Source organism: Acipenser ruthenus, chromosome 25, assembly GCF_902713425.1.
Source record: "Acipenser ruthenus chromosome 25, fAciRut3.2 maternal haplotype, whole genome shotgun sequence".
In the NCBI taxonomy this organism is placed as follows: Eukaryota; Metazoa; Chordata; class Actinopteri; order Acipenseriformes; family Acipenseridae; genus Acipenser; species Acipenser ruthenus.
In genome coordinates this window covers 13084357-13105844 of record NC_081213.1, presented here as the reverse complement: position 1 = coordinate 13105844, position 21488 = coordinate 13084357, and the positions used below count along the sequence as shown (strand labels likewise).

The 21488-nt window shown below is 43.7% G+C and overlaps 1 protein-coding gene across 3 annotated transcripts in view; it reads right to left on the bottom strand.

Annotated features, from left to right (window-relative positions):
- Positions 1-357: 357 nt before the first annotated feature.
- Positions 358-21488, bottom strand: part of LOC117414186 (inositol hexakisphosphate kinase 1-like) — a 37579-nt gene continuing 16448 nt past the window's right edge. For 2 of the 3 annotated variants that reach the window (XM_034023971.3, XM_034023972.3), the window contains exons 3-6: positions 9588-9792; positions 6619-6800; positions 5714-5889; positions 358-1566 (exon numbers count right to left, since the gene is read on the bottom strand). In XM_034023971.3, coding sequence (XP_033879862.3) covers positions 994-1566; positions 5714-5889; positions 6619-6800; positions 9588-9792 — 1136 coding nt within the window. In that variant the 3' untranslated portion in view covers positions 358-993. Of the gene's footprint in view, positions 1567-5713; positions 5890-6618; positions 6801-9587; positions 9793-16185; positions 16508-21488 lie in introns of those variants that run through there. The other variant, XM_058999358.1, reaches the window with a different exon arrangement.

The window sequence follows — 21488 nt, the reverse complement described above, 5'->3', positions numbered from 1 at the left end:
CTAAATCACAATAAAAAAAATTAAAAAAAACCTAAAAAATCACAATTAAGGGTGTGGGGGGGGGGGGGGGGGGGGGGGGGTCAGTGATACAGTAACTCTGGTGGGCTGGCATTCCTTGTATTTGATATGGAGTTTCATGGTGCAGGCCCTTGGCTGAGGGTCCCATTGAGCATCACAGGCCCTCTAGACCCCAGCAGAACAGACAGGCACACTGAAGAGGTGCTGCAGTACCGGGTACAGCTCTGCGATGTTGTAAATGATCTGCACACGCTTTAGATTGAATACATTACATCACACAGTTATGGGTTGAAAGGACAGAAGACTGGAAGGACATGTGAAAAAAAACAAAAAGCAGGCTGTATTATGATTTTTTTTAATGTTTAAGTTGTAGTATTTGCAATGGGGATAGATTCCCATGGGATGGCTATTATTATTTTGTGGGGGTTTTGACCAGTGGTTGAGCTTACTACAGGAAGATTTATTTTCCTTAAAACAGAAGTGATTTTTTTGTATGCATTTTATTTATTTATTTATTTTAACTGGCAAAATTGCCATAATGAACTTGTTTTGCTTCTAACCTAAAACTTCAGAACGAATGATAATAGAGAAACGGCAATCTGAGAGGACGGGCGGCTGGAGACTTTTATCCCCCTGCCCCAAAATGGCCAACCCCCGAAATATTTTCGGGAGCCACATAGTGGCTATGTACCCACTCAGCATTAAAACGTCCCCTTTTCTTAAACGCAGCTAACTGCTATCCAGGCCGTTTCTGTGGGTTGCGTTATCAGAACTGGTAATTGCAGGTTCATGTTGTCAAACACCAAACCCCATTTATAAAGCTGAGCATGACCCGTAAAAATGAACATTGGCCAGCTGGCTAGCTGATTTTCACGGAGAAGGACTACCCTTACTATCACAAGTCTGCATGGGTTTGTTTGTGTGTTTAGCCCCCCCCCCACCCTCTTGGTTCTAAAGGGGGTGGGTTCATCCCAGCTACTGGTTTTCCTTTTGAATGCCTTCAAGAATGCTAATGAGGCTTTGCAGTCCAAAAACGTAGCCCCGGTCAGGTCCGTCGTGGACTGTCTGGTCATCGCGGAATCCTTTAAACGTGCTGTGAGCGAAGTCGATCATTCGGACGTCCACTTTGGGAGGGGGGCAGGCAGAGTGCTGTGGGGCTGGAAGCGGAGCAGGGGCAGGCTGGCCAGGTGTGGTATGGGAGTCTGGCTGCAGTGGGGTGGGGTCCGACGGGGGCTGGGCCGGGATCTGTGTGGGGAGGCTGGGGTCCAGTCCTGGCGGCTCTGCTGGTTTGTGCCCGGGCTCGGCTCCTGGTTGCTTGCCGTCGTAGATGATGAGCAAGGAGCTGGAGTAGAAGCGGTAGGAGGCCTGCTTCTCCAGCACTGCCACAAGGTTGCGCAGCTTGCCCAGGATGGGCTGGAAGAGGTCCCTGCGCAGCTGGTTGCCGTTGTGCATGAACTGGTACAGAGCCATCTGGAAGCCTTCATTGGACAACCCCCGGCCATAGTACTTGTTCCTGCAGAGATAGTGACCTGTGTCCATCTGGTAAACCTGGGGGGCAGAGAAAAAGGGAGGGAGGAATAAATAGAAGAGCTAGGATTCAGTATTGAACTTATTTCAATAAGCACTTTGATTCCATTCGGTCAGGTTTTTTTTAGTAAGCAGCTTGGATGCTTTAGATCACTTTCTTAAATAAAACAACATGCTACCTTATTGATTGTCAAGCCAAGCTGCACCCCGCCCCTACTCCGGTTCAGCCTATTTGTGCAAGTTACTTGCTCCTTACAAACTAGCCTGTACCAGCCTTTTGGTAGCTCCTCCACTTTGGAACTGACTTGCATGTTGTATTCGGAGTCAATCGATATTTTTCAATCTTAAAACCTTTTTATTTTTTATCGGCCTTTCACCAGCAAGCAGTATGCAGCTGTGTTTAGTTTGTTGTATGTTTGTAAAGCGTGGGACGCTTGTACACGAAGGACGCTATAGAAATGTGTGGCAGGGCAGAAGAGCCTATGTAACCAGTGGAGCAGGCAAAGCTCTGCTGGTAAATATACTGTTGAGCTGTATTATGATTTAAAAGTAATGGTTTATTGTTATTGCTGTAGTTGTATGATTTAAAAATGCATTGTTTGGAATTTATTTAAGAACGGGTGATGGTATTACTGTTTTAGTTAAATGTGGTCTGGCAGGGGCAATGTTAAGATACGTTTACACTAGAGAAAGGCGAGCCAAGCTGAGAGACGTCACGCATAATTAACGTGCTGAGTCGATTACATTAAATGTCACAGACAGCAAAAATAGAACAAAGCATTAATTTAATAAAATAATTTTTTACCATGGATTTTTTTACCATGGATTTTTTTTAATATTATTATTATTATTGCGGAGAAGTACTGAAAATGCGTGGGTGGGGGAAGGAAGCAAAGACGGGGGACCATGTTAAAGGTAAGTCTAACTTCCGTTTCTGTCTCTCCCTATTGATACAGTATCTGAACTGAATAAAAGCTGTGCTGGCACTTTATAACACAGATATCTTATTCAGCATTCATTTTATAACTAAATAAATATTAGGTCTGTAACGTGGTTATCCTTCCTAATCTATTAACTTTTTTTGCTGCGAGAAGAGCTGCAGCTTTCTCCGGGAGACGAGACGCTTCAGCGCCGCTCCGGCAGCCGAACCTGGAGCGAGCCCATTCCCTCTTCAACTCTCCCGACCCACTCTCCTCGCATTTTGTTAGTTTGATGTCTGTCGTTTCGAACTGAACTCCGGACTGCCGTTTAGCCAGGCTATTGTTTAACTGCTGATTAAAATGATCCTCGAGTGGGAATGTTAACTTTTTTTTTTTTTGTAAAAAAATATAACGTTGATTACATTGTGCTTTATGCATGGTTAATTAACGGAAAGTTACATTTTTCTTATTCACTATATGCGTATTATAGAGAGGGAAATATTTTATTTTGTATTTTAGTCAGATCTGTGTTGTTATGTGTCCTGTGGAATAAAAGTAAGGAGTTAAGAAAACATTTACTGGTTGAGGTCCTGGGGATTGCCACTTTTTCTTGTAATGATGCTTGAGTGTGATGATGAAATGCAGTAACCCCGCCCACAGCCTGCTTCAGCCCCGAGCCAGATTCAGATATTTTGCAGGGCTGGAGTTTCACGGCTTGGTTCCGGCTCGGCTCGGGTATTTGCTAGTGTAAACACACCGGTACCGTGAGGGTGTGGAACCGTCACGGTATGGGTGTGCTAGTGTAAACTGGGTATTAATGGCTCATCTCTGCCAGACATCTCGTGACAATGCGTGGTCGGCAGCGAATGAATTAATAACAGATTTGCTGTCGACCACGCAGATATAAAACTCTCGTGCAGAATGTCCAGATTGATTCATTCATTGTTAATCCGGAGATGGCGACGTGTATAAAAACGGGCAGCGTTTGCTGGTCGCGTGGGTGTTCAACGAGGAGGAACACGAGAGAGAGGAGGAGAAAGAGAAAGAGAAAGTAAAAGTAAAAGCAAAAGAAAACAATTGTTACTTGTGCTGGAAGGCCTGGAACGGTACTCGTTTTGGGTGGAGGTAGTATTTGTGTTCGAGATTTGTTTTTATTTTGCTCTGTGAGTTGTAATCTTGTGAAAGTGTTTTGATTTATTTTGTAATTTAATAAATACACGCAGCAGCGCTTCACCCCGCAGTACTTGTGTGTGTCAGCTTCCTGGTCTGGGACGTCACCACCAAGCCGCCCTGCACAGCATGGTATTGTATTTAAAGGCAAGCCGATATGCTGGGTAACTGGATTTGTATTAACACCATCATGATTCTGTGCTGTACAAGGGGTTAAACTGGAAGAATCCTGCACTGAAGTTAAAACAAACAAAAACCCCACTGCTTCCTAATGCCTATTCCCAAGTGAGCAGAGCCAAGCTGATCAATACCTCTCATTACACAACAATGCATGCTAGTCTTTGCACAATTCATCTGGGACGCTGTAATGGCTGTTCGGAGATGGCAATTAGAAAGAAGCCTGTTGCAGTAAATGGATTTTAAAAAGTGGGATCTTCCATTCAAGTGTGTGGTCAGCAGTGTCTTTGCTGAAGTGTTTAAAAGGCAGATCTTCTGTAGTCCTTGATCGTTGCAACCCAAGATTTCAGAAAATGCAATTATATTTGGCACGACATGCGTTTAGGCCAAAGGTTTTCAAACTGTCAGGCTTATAAAAGCTCTGTGGTAAATGGCAGACTTGGTGGGCCTCCAGGATGATTGACTCAATAAACTACCCAGACAGGGATCATGTTTAATCTGACCAATCCCCGTCCACAGAGCTTGTGTTGTTTCAGACCTATCGCAGCTCAGCGACTCTATCGCCCAGCCCTCCTTCATTTGAAAGTGCAGCGGCAGCAGGTTTTAATTAGTGCTGGGACAAACATGGGATTTTCATGTTCGATATTCACTCATAATTTAAATACCGGTTCAGACATTCTTTTGTTTTTCAAAAAGTAATAAAAGCCATTATATTGCTCAGAACACAGGCAGAGACAGCATAGCAGTAGGGGGGCATGGCTCCTGTGTGTGTGTGTTTATTTTACAGCAAGACCTTACAACACGTTGCCAGTCTGTCCGTGTTCACCAATCCTGGACATGCATTTGTACCCCTAGAATGCTGGAGGGAGATTGGGATTGGTGAAGGCGGATGGAGGGCGTGGTTTAATGTGAAGAGATAAATAGGAGTGCATGCCTGAGCGCAGTTGTGCAAGTGAGTGACAGAAGCTTTTAGAGTGAGAGCGAGAGGCAGACTGGAACTTAGCACAGAGAGATAGGTTTTTATTATTTTGTTTTGCTTTGGCGTGGTCCTTAACTGTTTATTTGACCTGTGCTAATAAACTGCTGAATTCGAGCACAAAGCTACTGCCTGTGTAGAGCCACAGGAAAAACAAAATCTCTGAAGGGGGGCGCAGCAAAAAAAGCTTGGGAATCCCTGGTTTAGGCCCTTGTAACAATACAATCTGCAAAAGGTTGAGAAAAACAAAGGCTCACGCCTTTTGTTTAAAAAACTGATTATGGGCCAATATGAGGTGCTGGGGCTGACAGGTTCTTTGCTAGACTGCAGCACTGATTGATGTTTCATGAGCAATGGTATTGATGTCTCAATACTATGGGCCTCTCCGAATGAATCAGGAGGCAGAAATGACTGAGGAAATCAGGAAAATCTGTTATATGTACAACAAAATATATCTAAAATGAGAAATAAATCTACTTTATTACAATGGGATGTTTTTAGGTGCCAAACAGTTTTGAATAGTTAACCTGAAATGCATTGCTTTATAAGGACCTTGTTTATTGTTTCAAATATTGTTTCATCAGGTATAGTATCTTGGAACACTGGACTCCACTACTGTAATACTGCTACTATAATACCAGACTGGAAATGCATATCCTTATGTGACCGCCTATACAGTATACAGCCAGAACAAAATGCATTCAAGAGGAGAAACAACCAAATACATAACAGATGTATAAAATATCTGGTCTGATCTGGTCTCCCTGCATCCCACACACACACCCCCAACGATCTGGTCTCCCTGCATCCCACAAATGCACCCTCAGTGATCTGGACTATCCATCCCCCACAAACGCACCACCAGCGATCTGGTCTCCCTGCATCACTCTCTCTCACACACACACACACACTGATCTGGTCTCACCTGCATCCCACATACGCGCACCCCCAGCGTGGCTGAGGTGCTCTGCGCGCACTTCTTCATCTGCCGAGCTGCCTTCTCCTCGGACGCATCGTCCCCGTGCTGCCGCGTACCCATCTTCAGGTCTAGGATGCACGGGTATTCGAAGTGGTGCACCACGTTCTCCAGCAGCAGGAACTCTAGGAAGGGAGAAAGTCAAGGAGTCCTCCAGCAACAGCAGGACATGCAACTCACTCCATCGTCAATAACCCACACGCAAACGATGCTACTGTAAAAAATATTACTCTTACTGTATAAAAGTGTACACTTTACAAATCCTGCAAACAGTATGTCACATGGGCAACTACTATTTCCTATCTTGCAGTACCCTTACCAGCTGTCTAGATGGTACCCTAGTCCAGGTGAACTGCGAATCCTTACCCTTTCATGCATGGAATCAATATAAGCCTTCCAGCAAAAACTAATTAAAATCTGTCTGACCCGCACCCTGCATTAACAGTAGTAGCATTCCTGTGTCTGCTTATGTGTTCAGTCTGCAAGATCGTTTGAGAGGAATAAATAAACTCAATGCAATAGAAATAAAACGCTCATTGCAAAGCAACAGCACATATTTTGATGTTTTGAAGGTTTTTTTTTGGTGCATTTAAATAAACAAAAATGTCTGGTATCTGGAACCCCTGCAGGGCAACCTTGGTAGGATATGATCAGTGCATTTGTTTGCACAGAAGCCTATATGATCAGTGCATCTGTTTGCACAGAAGCCTATATGATCAGTGCATTTGTTTGCACAGAAGTCTTTACATTTTAGTCTAACGTGACTTTTTCCTGTGTTGTGTGCAATAATGAGGATTATCGTGACTGGGTGGTGAAGAGATTGTTCCCTGCCAGCGAGGCCAGTGAAAGGATACTGTAGAGCTTCCTGTCCTTGGACTCAGAGCGCATGCGGCTCAGCTGCTGCTTGTGGCAGCGCAGGCTCCAGGGGTTGTAGCTGATCTGCTCGGAGCTCAGCCCGCTGTTCCCATCCAGCATCTGGAAAGGAACGTCCGACTGGATATGCAGCTCCATGCGCGGGCTCTTCAGATCCTGCAGACTAGGAGAGACCAGAGGGGCCATCAGAGGCACACACACCAGGAGTTGCACTCCGATAACCATCGCGCTTCACCCATCCACTTCTATGATGGCGTACACACCGAGTGTTTCAAGGCGTTTACTCAAGTCTTTAATTAACTCCCATTTTTGAAAGGAGAATAAGTAATGTTAATGGTTACAAAATTATGAACAAACACCTATGCGAGTGCTGAAGAGACCTTTAGGTATATCATTTATTTCTCTGGTTTTCTGTTTCTTTAAAAAAATAAATAAATAGGAGTTCATCAAAAGACTGGAGTAAACGCTTTAAAAATATATCCCTAAATATTTAGCTGGCACAATTATCCTACTATTTCAACAAACACTGCTTGACCACATTCATTTATGTAACAGAATTTATAAATGACTATCAAACATATAATGAAAAGGAAACTCCCATTCTACTGCACACAACAGCATTTCTCTTTTGTAAGTCATGGATTTTATTTTGTACCACTGGATGCATTCATTTTATACCTTTGTGCCAGCAGTGAGGCTGGCAGTACCTTAGGAATTCTGCATTTCCAAACTAACACGATGAATCTCAATTGTTATTCCTACCCTCAGCTACGACACATTACAATACATATGATCTGTTTTCACACCATGTGAAAGATGTGGGTGGTCAATGTGAATGTAGAGCCATGTTGGTAAGTCACTGCTGGGCAGTGCACTCTTGAAGCCTCTTCTACTGCAGGGTGTGTTTATTGGAACACTCTACAAAACACAGCTGGATGGCTTTATCTGCAGATTACTCAGCCTGGACTGGTTTGGGTGGACTCTTGTATCTGCTGATTACTCAGCCTGGACTGGTTTGGGTGGACTCTTGTATCTGCTGATTACTCAGCCTGGACTGGTTTGGGTGGACTCTTGTATCTGCTGATTACACAGGCTGGACTGGTTTGGGTGGACTCTTGTATCTGCTGATTACACAGGCTGGACTGGTTTGGGTGGACTCTTGTATCTGCTGATTACTCAGCCTGGACTGGTTTGGGTGGACTTGTATCTGCTGATTACTCAGCCTGGACTGGTTTGGGTGGACTCTTGTATCTGCTGATTACTCAGCCTGGACTGGTTTGGGTGGACTCTTGTATCTGCTGATTACTCAGCCTGGCCTTGGTCTTCTGTGGCCTTGTCATGTCTTGTTAATAAATCAGCACCCCTCCCCTCCCCTCCTGTATTCTGATAGTTAAAAATTTACTGACCAGGTCAACCTAGTCAAGATGACAACTTGTTACCAATGTGGATTCATGTCTGGTTAAAGGGTTACCATTTGAGAGCAGTGAAAAGTCCAACCTGAGATCGATCCATTGGGCTCAGAAACTGCAGCCTAACACCTAACATTTTACTTCTCACATACCAAACAATAAAAAAGTCATTAAAAAAACATAGGAACCCTTGAGCACTATTCACTAAGCTTTCAGACTGCTCTAGACTGGAGAGGGACCTGGGAGCAATAGAACTGGAAAAGCAATGTATTTTATGTATTGAAAATAATGCAAGGATGTTTCTGTTGATACATTTTTAATAGCCGAGACTTCTATACAGAATGCAGCTGATCCTATAAAAGGTATGTGGACCATCACGGTGGATCTCTTCTAATGGGATTGCAGACCTGCCAACCTTGACATTTTTTTTTTTTTTTTTTGAGTAGTACTTTTTCACGCGGACATCTCGGGGGGGGTCCGGGGGGCTTCCCCCCAGAATTGTTTTAGGGTATAAAACAGCTAAATGCTACACTGATGATTAGCTATGATTGTTTCAGTTTAAATTTAATTTTGTTTACCTTAGTATAGATGAAACCTTTTTAAATTTTTACCAACTGAAAATTATTTCAAGTATGGAAAATAGCAATTTTCGTAGTATGTTTGTATTTTATTTACTGTCAAAACATAACAAATTGAAATGTATAAGCTTAACCACATTAACAATGTTAATGCGATGCTCATTTTTATAAAATCAAATTTTACTGACATCCCTGTATGGTAACAGGCGTTTGTGAAAAACGGGACAACAAGCCAAAAACAGAATATTAAACTTAAATATTGTACTATATTATTATAATAAATGTTTGTATTTACTCCCTCGCCACGCATAAAATCCTCATTCAGCTGTATTTTCTTTTCATGCAATGCAGTTATCTAAACCGAACACGTTTTTTTTTTTTTTAAAACGCAAGTGGGTTTTTTCCCCAGACAAAAATGAATGCATAACTAATGCATTCATTAAAAAACAAAGGTACCGTAGCCAGTTTGAAATAAATTTCCTCACAAGTCACAGTACTTCACACTCCCTCCAGTGTGTCCGAATCTGGCAGCTGAAACACAAGCGAGTCAGCTCAACAAAGCCTGATAGGCTACAGTAGAACGACGGTGATTATACAAAGAAACTGGGCGGTAGGAATTTCTGTCAGTCAACCCACGATAACTTTTTTATTTATTTATTTTATTTTTTTTTAAACAGAGGTTGGATCGTCAACTAAACTCAAAAGCTGATTGGTTATTCTATCACGTAACTAAACTCAAAACCTGATTGGTTAATCTATCTTGCTTGCCTTGCCCTAAGGCCGGCCCTGTCGTTAGATGCAACACTTTCTCTAACCACAGGCGAAATCTGCATTATGTATTATTGCGTAAAAGCATACCCGCGTAGTACCAACTCAAAATGCGTAGCGGATACGCAAAATGTGTCGAGGTTAGCAGGTCTGGGATTGGATTTCCCAGGGCAGTGTCTATGTGTCTGTCCTCACCTCTCGGAGCCGTCACTCTCGACTGCGCTGCGCTCCTCCTTGTGGTCGCTGCTGGAGCGGTGCAGGCTGCGGCGCGAGTGCTTCCTGCGTGGCTGGTCCCGTTCTGGAACGTCCTCGTGGTCCAGGCCCTCACTCTCCACGTAGGGATACGCCACCAGGTGAATGTAGCCGTCACTGTCCCCCTCGAAGCAAACCAGCACCACGCCTGGGGAGAGACAGGAGAGAAACAAGCAGGGTAGAACACTAGAGTTGTCAGCATCACCTACATGACCTACACCCACTGTACTTTATGTAGGCTACGCATCACAACTGTAAAACCTGTTTCCTGGATAGATTTAAAAATGGAATGCATGACACACATACACAATTAAATGCTCTACACAAACACATGTTGCAGTGATTTAGAAAATAGTGATGGAGCGCTTCTTATGATTAAGGCTGTATTTTTTTCAGTCATCCATTGCCGTGTAATATGATGTTCCCTGTGAAAATTCCCATTTCTGAAAGAATACTGTAAATATACATCTTTATCACTTAAATAAAATACAGCAAGCACCTGCCTTATTGAAGCACTACCTGTTACACTGCATTTAGGAACCTGGCAGCCAGTTTAATTTGGTTCCAGCAGCACATGATTTCTTAAATGTCTTCAATGAAAAAACAAAAACAGCTGCATCAAAGATCAGAAATATTACTGCTAAAGATTCCTCTGTCCAGTACAAGAAGGGGACACATCACATGTCTCTTACTTTTTACATTTATTAATGTTTTTATTTTGTTTGATGGTAAAAATAGAATGTATTAAAAAGGTGGACATAATAAATGAAATTCTACAATTTACCATTTACTGTTTTTCAGGTAAGCATTTAAATATTTAGGAACATTTGTATAATAACTCTAAAAGAAAAAGATCAATTTTGACTGCTACAATGCAATTTTTTATGTTTGATCGTGGAATATTTTGAAATACCTTTTTTTAGACTTTGCAATAAGCCATTTTTCACATTGAAAAAAAATAGTAAGATGCGTTTTCTGGATGGGTACAAACATTCTCAACAAGTTAAAAACATTAAAACGTGTTTAAGACTAGTATAGGAAAACTAAACTGAAACGAAGCTCATGGTGCCTCCACTATGTTACTGCCACAGGGTATTCTCAACCAGCTATCCTCAGTGTGCAGGAGGAGCCTGGTGTTATTACTGTATATACAATGAGATCTGATCCCAGCTATCCTCAGTGTGCAGGAGGAGCCTGGTGTTATTACTGTATATACAATGAGATCTGATCCCAGCTATCCTCAGTGTGCAGGAGGAGCCTGGTGTTATTACTGTATATACAATGAGATCTGATCCCAGCTATCCTCAGCGTGCAGGAGGAACCTGGTGTTATTACTGTATATATAATGAGATCTGATCCCAGCTATCCTCAGTGTGCAGATGGAGCCTGGTGTTATTAATGTATATACAATGAGATCTGATCCCAGCTATCCTCAGTGTGCAGGAGGAGCCTGGTGTTATTACTGTATATACAATGAGATCTGATCCCAGCTATCCTCAGTGTGCAGGAGGAACCTGGTGTTATTACTGTATATACAATGAGATCTGATCCCAGCTATCCTCAGCGTGCAGGAGGAACCTGGTGTTATTACTGTATATACAATGAGATCTGATCCCAGCTATCCTCAGTGTGCAGATGGAGCCTGGTGTTATTAATGTATATACAATGAGATCTGATCCCAGCTATCCTCAGCGTGCAAGAGGAGCCTGGTGTTATTACTGTATATACAATGAGATCTGATCCCAGCTATCCTCAGCATGCAGGAGGAACCTGGTGTTATTACTGTATATACAATGAGATCTGATCCCAGCTATCCTCAGTGTGCAGGAGGAGCCTGGTGTTATTACTGTATATACAATGAGATCTGATCCCAGCTATCCTCAGCGTGCAGGAGGAACCTGGTGTTATTACTGTATATACAATGAGATCTGATCCCAGCTATCCTCAGCGTGCAGGAGGAACCTTGTGTTATTACTGTATATACAATGAGATCTGATCCCAGCTATCCTCAGCGTGCAGGAGGAACCTGGTGTTATTACTGTATATACAATGAGATCTGATCCCAGCTATCCTCAGTGTGCAGATGGAGCCTGGTGTTATTAATGTATATACAATGAGATCTGATCCCAGCTATCCTCAGCGTGCAAGAGGAGCCTGGTGTTATTACTGTATATACAATGAGATCTGATCCCAGCTATCCTCAGCGTGCAGGAGGAACCTGGTGTTATTACTGTATATACAATGAGATCTGATCCCAGCTATCCTCAGTGTGCAGATGGAGCCTGGTGTTATTACTGTATATACAATGAGATCTGATCCCAGCTATCCTCAGTGTGCAGGAGGAGCCTGGTGTTATTACTGTATATACAATGAGATCTGATCCCAGCTATCCTCAGCGTGCAGGAGGAACCTGGTGTTATTACTGTATATACAATGAGATCTGATCCCAGCTATCCTCAGTGTGCAGATGGAGCCTGGTGTTATTACTGTATATACAATGAGATCTGATCCCAGCTATCCTCAGCGTGCAGGAGGAGCCTGGTGTTATTACTGTATATACAATGAGATCTGATCCCAGCTATCCTCAGTGTGCAGATGGAGCCTGGTGTTATTAATGTATATACAATGGGGTCTGATCTCCAAAGGGACGACGTGACATGCTCTTTGTATTTGTAATTATTGTATTTATGGAAGCAGGTTACAGAGAGCAAGGATAATTGTAGCAGCCTAAGTGTGTTTAGCATTTCAGAAAGGTCGTCTGGCATGCGCTGGTTATTATGACACAACCACCCATAGGAAACCGTCGCCACAAATATAGGGTGTGATTTCATGCCACATAAATAAATCACTGTTGCGACAACCAAGGTTTAATCCCTTGTTTGAATTTCATAAGACTTTATGGGCAACCATTTCCATATCACAGAGCACGTGAAGGACTATGCACCAGACCCATTTCAGGGCTCTCAAACCTCTTCCCATGGAGGGTCGAGGACTCAACCAGAAGACATTGTGGGGGTCCCAGTGAGCGGGGGGGGGGGGGGGTGAGTTAGTCGTCACTCCCATTCCAACTCCCCCCCACCCCCAAATATAAAACCACAAAAACACCAAATGCAAAATAAATGTACAAACAAATATCAAATCCCCAATAAAATCCAACGACGTGACCAATTCCTGCATCTCCAGTACATGCAGGTCGAGGTGGGTTTGCACTTTGTTGTCAAGTTATTAAATAATTAATAACGCTAACCGAAACACAGGGTGTATAAAATAAGAAAATAAGAAATGACATTCCAAAAATAAAATGCTGATTTAAAAAGAGGGGAAGGTCAGTAAATCATAGACAAATACCCAAATAAATACAGTAAAGAGAAAAGGATTGGTAATCATAGATAAGCAAATAAACAGTAAGTAAACAACAGCAATGGGTAATAAACAGTAATCAGCGCTCACGTCCTCAGCCAGACTGGCGTGTTCATAAACCACAGAGCTCCCCACAGCGTGCCACAATACCTACAAACAATAAATATTTAAACCAGTAGAAAACAATATGAGTGTGGGAAGAGGGATATCATTTTTGTTTCCATGCTAGTATGTGCTGACCGTGATTTACACTTCCAGTCGCTTCCACATATGCTTCAAGTTCATGTTCTTATCTGCATGTGCCTGGTCCGGGGTTTTGTGCCTAATTGTTGGGAGCTGCATGCAGATCTTTGCCTAGGCATGTTATATAATCTTCTGTTTTGAACAATACCTTTTTTTTCACTAAAGTTTTACATTGTATGAAGAGATAAGAGTTAAAATAGTAAATTAATTTATTTATTGAGAAGAAACGCAAGATATAAATTACAAGTGGAACCCGAGTTACCTTCATTTGGAATTTAAACTTGTAAAGAAGCTGTTCAGAAAGATGTGATACTGTATTATCGCTGATTTAATTTCAAACGTCATAAACTGTCAATCTTCGTTGTTGTTTTGGGGGAAATATCCACACAAATGTAAGCGCAAAACTAGGACCAACAGCACTCTGGAATACAGCAAGCTGTTTTGAGAATAGTATTGAAACTTGTTTTCAGTACTGCATTCAGTTTATAGTTTTTCCTTTTTTAACGTTTAAAAAAAATAATTGACAGCAATGAATTGATACGCATGTGCAGACAAATAAAACAGCAGTGCTTCACTTGTTTGACTCAGTTTTACATTTATTATACTTGTAAATAACGCTTCAGTACCGTTGTCAGATGTGCTTTGCAGAGTGACATTATAGGGGCTATCAGAAAAATACTAATTTTTAAATAAACCTTTACAGTCCAATACATGTACGTGTATTGCGGTTTTTGTAAACATCTGAACGCTTGTTGGAAAACATGGAACAAGTATTGAATAGCAGTTTGCTACGCATGAGGAATGACAGGGCTATATTCATGTTATTTTTCTGAAAAGTGATTTAACATTGGATAGAAAAAACTGTTAGTTCCAAAAATGCAAGCACTGCTGTAATAGATGAAGGCTGGCTATATACTCTGGGTATATAGATACTTGCACTGCATTGACTCCGAGCAAACAAGAAATAATAGCAGCTTCATTGAGCAATGGATGGTAGCAGAGAGCTGAGAAAAACACCAAGTTAACGTATATTTAACTATATTTAAACAACCGCACATTAGAAGTAAATTGAAGGCAATATGGTAGAGAAGTTACCCTGAAGTTATGACAACTGAAAAGGATTCTTTTGTGTCAAAGCAAATGACTGGCAGGCAGCACAAGGTTGTACAAACAAGTCCTTTGACCTCCAGCCCTGACATGAAAGACGTTTGCCCTTCGGGGAGTCCACTGTGGGGTATAAAACTAATTAAACAGGTTTTTGCTTAGAATATACAGCTGGTTTATGAGGGGGTCATAAAGCTAGTCTTCAGGGGGATTCCCTGCATGTATGAAATAACACTGATTAAGAAATGGCATCTGTGCAATTTCTTAAGAAACATCAATACTCACGTTTTAAGTTACATCATCGCTAATTAATACAAACCATTGCTATGTTCCCCAGCTGTTCAGATGAACGGGCTAGCGTTTCCATTTTTATAGCTTCTTAATTAGTGATTACAAGCTGCATTCCGCGTGACAGAAAAAACAGAAAAAACTTAATGAAGAACAAAACGGCTGAGCAATAGAATCCACAAAAGACAATTAGAACTTGTTGTTCAATATCGCAAACTATGCATGCTCTGCTCTCAGCTCCAGAAGACACAAAGCTCTAGACAAATGGAAAATCACATTACATTTCTTAAAACTGCACCAACACAATTGACATATTTAATATGACTGGCTAGTAGTTGGGAGATTTAAATGCCTGCATTTCTTTCTTTCTTTCTATATATATATATATATATATATATATATATATATATATATATATATATATATTCTGGTTACAGTCATTTGGAAAAATAAAATACTGGTACCCAACATAACTACCATTAATTCTGCCAAGAATTAAAAAGCAAGCAGTAGACCCTTAACCCTAGCAGTATTACTACAGTACAGCAAAATAGAAAAATTAACCTACTTGGACTTTACAGTCTTTTGAACATCGTACTTTAAAAAGACAACAAACTAGCAGAAAAAAGTTAGCTGATTCAGTATTTAGGGGGCAAAAAAATCCCCTAAACTTCCGAGCCATTTCTTTCTATCAGCAACCGCTGATGTCTTTCAAACACAGTTGCTTATGCTTGCGAAGCAGTCAGCAAGAAAGCAAGAAATAGATTTCATCAAAACATGCAACCGCACACAGGTCATGTGAAAGGGGAGCAACTCAGTGAAGTGTTCAGTCCTTCAGTCCGCTCCGATCCAAGACGCACCCGGGTCCATGCTTTTCAGTTCTCCACAGCAGGAACTACTGCACATAACGCAGAGCAACAACCCGCCAACATTCTTAAGCTTGCACAACGCAGCTGTATTACCAGCAAGATTTTAAATAAATAATATGGTGGGGCGGTCTGTGTCAGATGGACAGACACGGATCCCGGGGTCGTAGACAACTGCAAACCTGAGAGTCCTGACAGACCACTGGTGCATAAAGTTCTGCGGGTCCCCGTCCACGAGAGCCTTGTGTTTGTAAAATGAGAATGTTGGTTCCAATTTACCCCCTCCACCTCTCGGAAGTGGACAGTAAGGTAGGAACAAAAAATTTATAATCTTATCCATATTTCTTTTAGTATTAATTGTCACTTTGGCTGATTATTTGTTTTAGTTAATATGTTCAATATTGTATTGCTTTAAAGAGTTCAGAAAACAAGTCCAAAAGGTTCCTGATACAAAGCTGCACATTAGTAACAACTCATCATCCATTGCCTTGGCCTTTCAAATGCCAAGCAACTCTGTTAATATAAAAGATTACAATTACAAAATTGAATTGGTGATAGCGCTACTATTCAAATATTAGTACTTTTTTTTTTTAATATATAAATTTAGTGTGCCCAATTATTCCCCCCCGCACCCCGATTTTCTCCCCAATTTGGAATGTCCAATTGTTTTTTCTCCTCACCGCAGCAATTCTCCTCACAGCTCAGGAGATCCCACGACCAAGCCAGCTTCCTCCTTCACCCAGGAACTCGAGAGCAGATGGCAGCGAGCTACTGACTTCTGGAGGACAAAGGTCAGCCCTGCAGGGGTCCGTTCTGAGCTTACTGGGCGGCTGGCCAGCAGGGTTCGCTGTAGCGCGATAAGGAGAAGCAGTTCCTGCAGGTTTTGCCTCCGCAGCGAAGACCGGCGACTCCGCACAGCCAGGATGCGAACAATAGTCTTTAATTTTGAATCAGCTGGAAAGTATAATGTACCATATTACAGCAAAATAAAAAATAAAAATCGGTACTCAATCATATTACGTATTAAAACAAAGAGAAGCACACTTCTTTACATTACACACGTCATCATTTTTCAAGCAGTGTTTGTTCGAATATTTGTCTCAGCACTAATTGATGAACCACATACACACTGCACTGCAAAATTATTTCCTTGTTGTATTAAACATCAAATCAGGTGATAATCAGTACTGATTATGGTGATCAATTACAGCTGATCACAGAGAAAGTCATCCTCACACAACATGGTTGGGGGTAAACAGAAAGGAGAAGCAGTTTACGAGTTCATTCTGCAGACTTGCGAATAGCTGCTCTTCAGCCCCATGATCCTTCCTTGGGTGATGTCAGCCTCACAGCATAAATGAAAGGGAGACGGCTCTTATGACAGTTCAACTCCTCCCTGGATAGGAGTCTGGACACCAGAGGCTGCTGGGCAGCAGCCTGCCCTTTCAGAGAAACGCCACAATAATGCAATTAGACTCAAAGCGTGATTAAAGTGCATTAGGCTTTGTCTTGCTGGGTTGTTTTTAACTGTAATTTAGCTCCAAAGGCTTGGGGAAACATCCCTGTTCTGTCCTCCCGTCCTCGTCCTCTGCCCTCCCTCCGCTACTGCTCCTCCAACCCCTCTAACCTCATTTCTCTGCCTCTCCCCCCCTCCCGCACACTCTCTGGTGCACTCTGGAACTGTCACTCTTCTGCTAACAAAGCTGATTTCATCTCTGCCTTTGCCTCCCACCTCTCGCTCGATTTCCTTGCTCTCACTGAAACCTGGCTGTCCCCTGATAACACTGTTACTCCTGCTGCCCTGTCCTCTCTCTCTACGTCCTGTCCCATACCCCGCGTCTCACTGGACGGGGAGGTGGGACGGGTCTTCTCCTCTCTCCCTCCTTACTCTTTTCGGTCCCCTCCGATCTCATCTCACTCTCTGTCGGTACCTTTGAATTTCATGCAGTCCAACTAACCTTTCCCTGTCAACTCCTGCTCATTGTTCTGTACCGCCCCCCTGGGCCTCTCACTCACTTTCTGGATGAACTCGACTATCTACTCTCCTCCCTCCCCTCCCTGTCTACCCCGACTGTCCTGTTGGGTGACTTCAACATCCATCTCTCCAACCCCAGCCACTCTGCTGGATTCCTCCCTCTCCTGCACTCCTTCGACTTCTGTCTCTCTCCGTCCCCTCCTACCCACAAAGCTGGCCGTCAACTGGACCTCACCTTCTCCAGGGCCTGCTGCCCCTCCACCCTCTCTGTCACCCCCCTGGACCTCTCTGATCACTATTTCATCTCTTTTTCTCCGTCTCTCCCCCCTCTCCCTGCTCCTCCTACCCCCACTGTCACCTCTCGCCGTAACCTCCGCTCTCTCTCCCCCTCTGTCCTTGCCTCCACTGCTCTCTCTCACCTCCCTCCTATCGACTCCTTTTCACAACTCTCCGTAGACTCTGCTACCTCCACCCTCTTCTCCTCACTCACCTCCTCCCTCGACTCCCTCTGTCCCCTCACCTCCCGTCCTGCTCGCCCCTCCCCTCCCCATCCCTGGCTCTCCTCTGCGCTCCGCTCGGCAAGAATCACACTGCGATCTGCTGAAAAGAAATGGAAGAGAACCAAACTCCCTGCTGCCCTAGACCTTTACCGCACTCTCCTCTCCTCCTTCTCCTCTACTAAATGTGCTTATTTCCAATCTGTAATCCAAGCCTCCACTAACAACCCACGTAAACTATTCTCTACCTTCTCCTCCCTCCTTAACCCTCCCCCCCCTCCTCCTCCCTCCTCTATCTCCCCTGATGACTTTGCCTCCTTCTTCTCTTCTAAAATCTCAGATATCCGCAAACTCTTTAACACCTCTCCCTCCCCCGCACCCCCTCCCGCTCCAACTCCTACACCCACTGCAACCCCTACTAACTCACCCTCCTTCTCCACCTTCTTGCCCCTCTCAGACTCTGACCTCTCCTCCCTGCTCCAGGGTCACAAACCCACCACGTGTGCCTTGGACCCCCTCCCCACTCACCTCTTTCAAGCTGCTGCTCCTGCTCTACTCCCCTTCATCTCCTCCCTCCTCAACACCTCTCTACTTTCTGGTATCTTCCCCTCTGCCTTCAAAAAAGCCTCGATCACTCCCCTCCTCAAAAAACCTACCCTCGACCCCACCTCCCTCCAGAGCTACCGTCCTGTCTCCCTCCTACCCTTCCTCTGCAAAACCCTCGAGCGGACTGTACACCGCCAGCTCCCTGCTTTCCTGTCCAACCACTCTCTGCTTGACCCTCTCCAATCTGGCTTCCGCTCTGCTCACTCTACTGAAACCGCCCTCCTGTCTGTCACCAACTCACTTAAGTGTGCCCGAGCTGCCTCTCTCTCCTCTGTCCTAATTCTCCTCGACCTCTCTGCTGCCTTTGACACTGTTGATCACTCTATTCTACTATCATCTCTTGCTGACCTGGGGATCTCTGGCACTGCTCTGGCCTGGTTCTCCTCCTACCTCTCCAACCGCACTTACCAGGTAACCTGGCGTGGAGCAACCTCCACACCTCACCCTCTCTTAACTGGAGTCCCCCAAGGGTCAGTCTTGGGTCCTCTCCTGTTCTCTCTCTACACCCGCTCCCTGGGCCCCCTCATCGCATCCTATGGTTTCTCATACCATTTCTATGCTGATGATGCTCAGATTTTCCTCTCCTTCCCCACCTCTGACTCCACCATCTCCTCCTGTATCTCTACCTGTCTGTCTGCTTTTTCCTCCTTGATGCACTCGCATCACCTCAAACTCAACCTCTCTAAATCTGACCTCCTTTTCTTTCCCTCCTCCTCCCCCTCCTCTGATCTCTCTATCTCTGTTCCTCTGGAATCTACCACACTCTCTCCCTCTTCCTCAGCTAAGAACCTTGGAGTCACCCTGGACCCCTGCCTCTCTTATTCCCAGCACATCTCCACTCTGGCACGCACTTGCCGATTCTTCCTGAGCAACATCCGAAGAATCCGACCCTTCCTCACCAACTATGCTACCCAGCTCCTGGTCCAGGCCCTGGTACTCTCCCGCCTAGACTACTGCAACTCCCTCCTGGCTGGCCTCCCTGCGTCCGCCACCCGTCCGCTCCAGCTCATCCAGAACTCTGCTGCCCGCCTGGTGTTCTCTCTGCCTCGCTTCGCCCACGCTACTCCACTACTCCGCACGCTCCACTGGCTCCCGATCACCGCTCGCATCCAGTTCAAGACTCTTGTACTAGCCTACAGATGCCTTGACCAGTCTGCACCCAGCTACCTCCAGACCCTCATCTCTCCCTACACCCCCACTCGACCTCTCCGCTCCGCCTGCACTAGAAGACTAGCTCTACCACCGCTACGCTCCCCTGCCTCCAAAGCCCGCTCCTTCTCCACCCTTGCTCCGCAGTGGTGGAATGACCTTCCCACAGATGTTAGGACTGCCCAATCCCTGACCACAATCCGGCGCCTCCTTAAGACTCACCTCTTCAAAGAGCACCTGTAGAACTCCTCTGTTTGTATCCTGGGACACTATCACCCTTCATGTAAATGTGCTTTATTTTGCTCTTATCAGCCCCTATTTTACTGCATTTAATCCTGTACTTCAGAATACTGTAATCTGCCAAGTTTTTAACCTGTAGTACTTTGTATTTACTCACATCCTGATGTAACTATCACTATTTAATCATATCCTGATGTAACTATCACTATTACCTGCTGTATTATTGAATTGTGGTTTGTCAAACTTGTACTTTACTTGAACAAAAGTTATTGTATTTCTTGCTCTTATTGTATTACTTGTATTGTAACGCTTGAAATGTTTTTGCTTACGATTGTAAGTCGCCCTGGATAAGGGCGTCTGCTAAGAAATAAATAATAATAAAAATAATACTGTACTTGCCCTTTCCAGCCATGTTTGTCATTGCTAAGTTGTTTTTATATTTGTTTTGCAGAGGGTTGCAAAGGGTTTTATCCAATGAACCCAAGCAATAGGGTCTGCGATGGACCCCTAGTACACACAGTGTGTATCAAGACAAAGGGAAAAACAGCAGTTAAATCAGAGGTTACTAAAATACCCATTACTGTACACACACACGTGTCAAAACCAAGATGTCTCAATTCAGTCAATTAAGTGGAAACCCATTACACCCCACTGCAAACTGTCGAGACCTTCTCTCTCTCCACAGGAAAGAGTTCAAATCAGTAGAGCTAATCTGATGACTTGCATTTCCAAATGATCTAAGATCAGGCTTGTTTGAAGCCTGCTATCCACCCCACCCTCACTTACAAGCTTCTCACTGCAGTAAGACAGTCTTTCATATTGTTGCTATCCGTTCTCTTTAAGTATCTGCAAAATACACAACTACGAAGCTTGGGTCAAAAATGAAAACACGCCTGCTACAGCCTTTTTGTGAACATGTTGTCCATCGTATTGCTGATTGAATCATTCGTTAAGCTGGATCTTCCTGTTGCAAGTCTTAATCACAATGGGCAAAACTTCATAATAGGCGCTTGGCTGGCATGTCCTCCTGTTTGCATTACTGTTTCACTCTGGAGAACCTACTCACTGCAACGAGGCTTCTCTACTTCCAAAACTACAAGGAACTGCATTCACGCACCAATACAAAACATTTCTCTAGATGTATGTATGACATACATACATACATACATGTGTGGCTTTTCTGAGTGGTTACAATGTGTTAAAGTTTAAACATTCAAATATATTTAATATTAAAGTTTAGGAAACAAAACTGAAACTAAAGCCGGGTCCACACCTGACCAAACTGCTATCATAACTGTGCAACTTAAATCGCCTGCAACTGCTTTGTCCACACCTGAGCAACTAGTTGAGTAAAAAGTTTCCTGCATTTAGAAGTGAGTCTATTTTACTTTATTTTTCTGGCGATTACGCTAACCCTGCTGGTGCTGTCGGTTCTTTCCCTCATCTGTCAATATCTTTAGTAAACGATGGCTTCACTAATTACCGATGAAGAACTGGCTGTTACAGTCATCTCGTC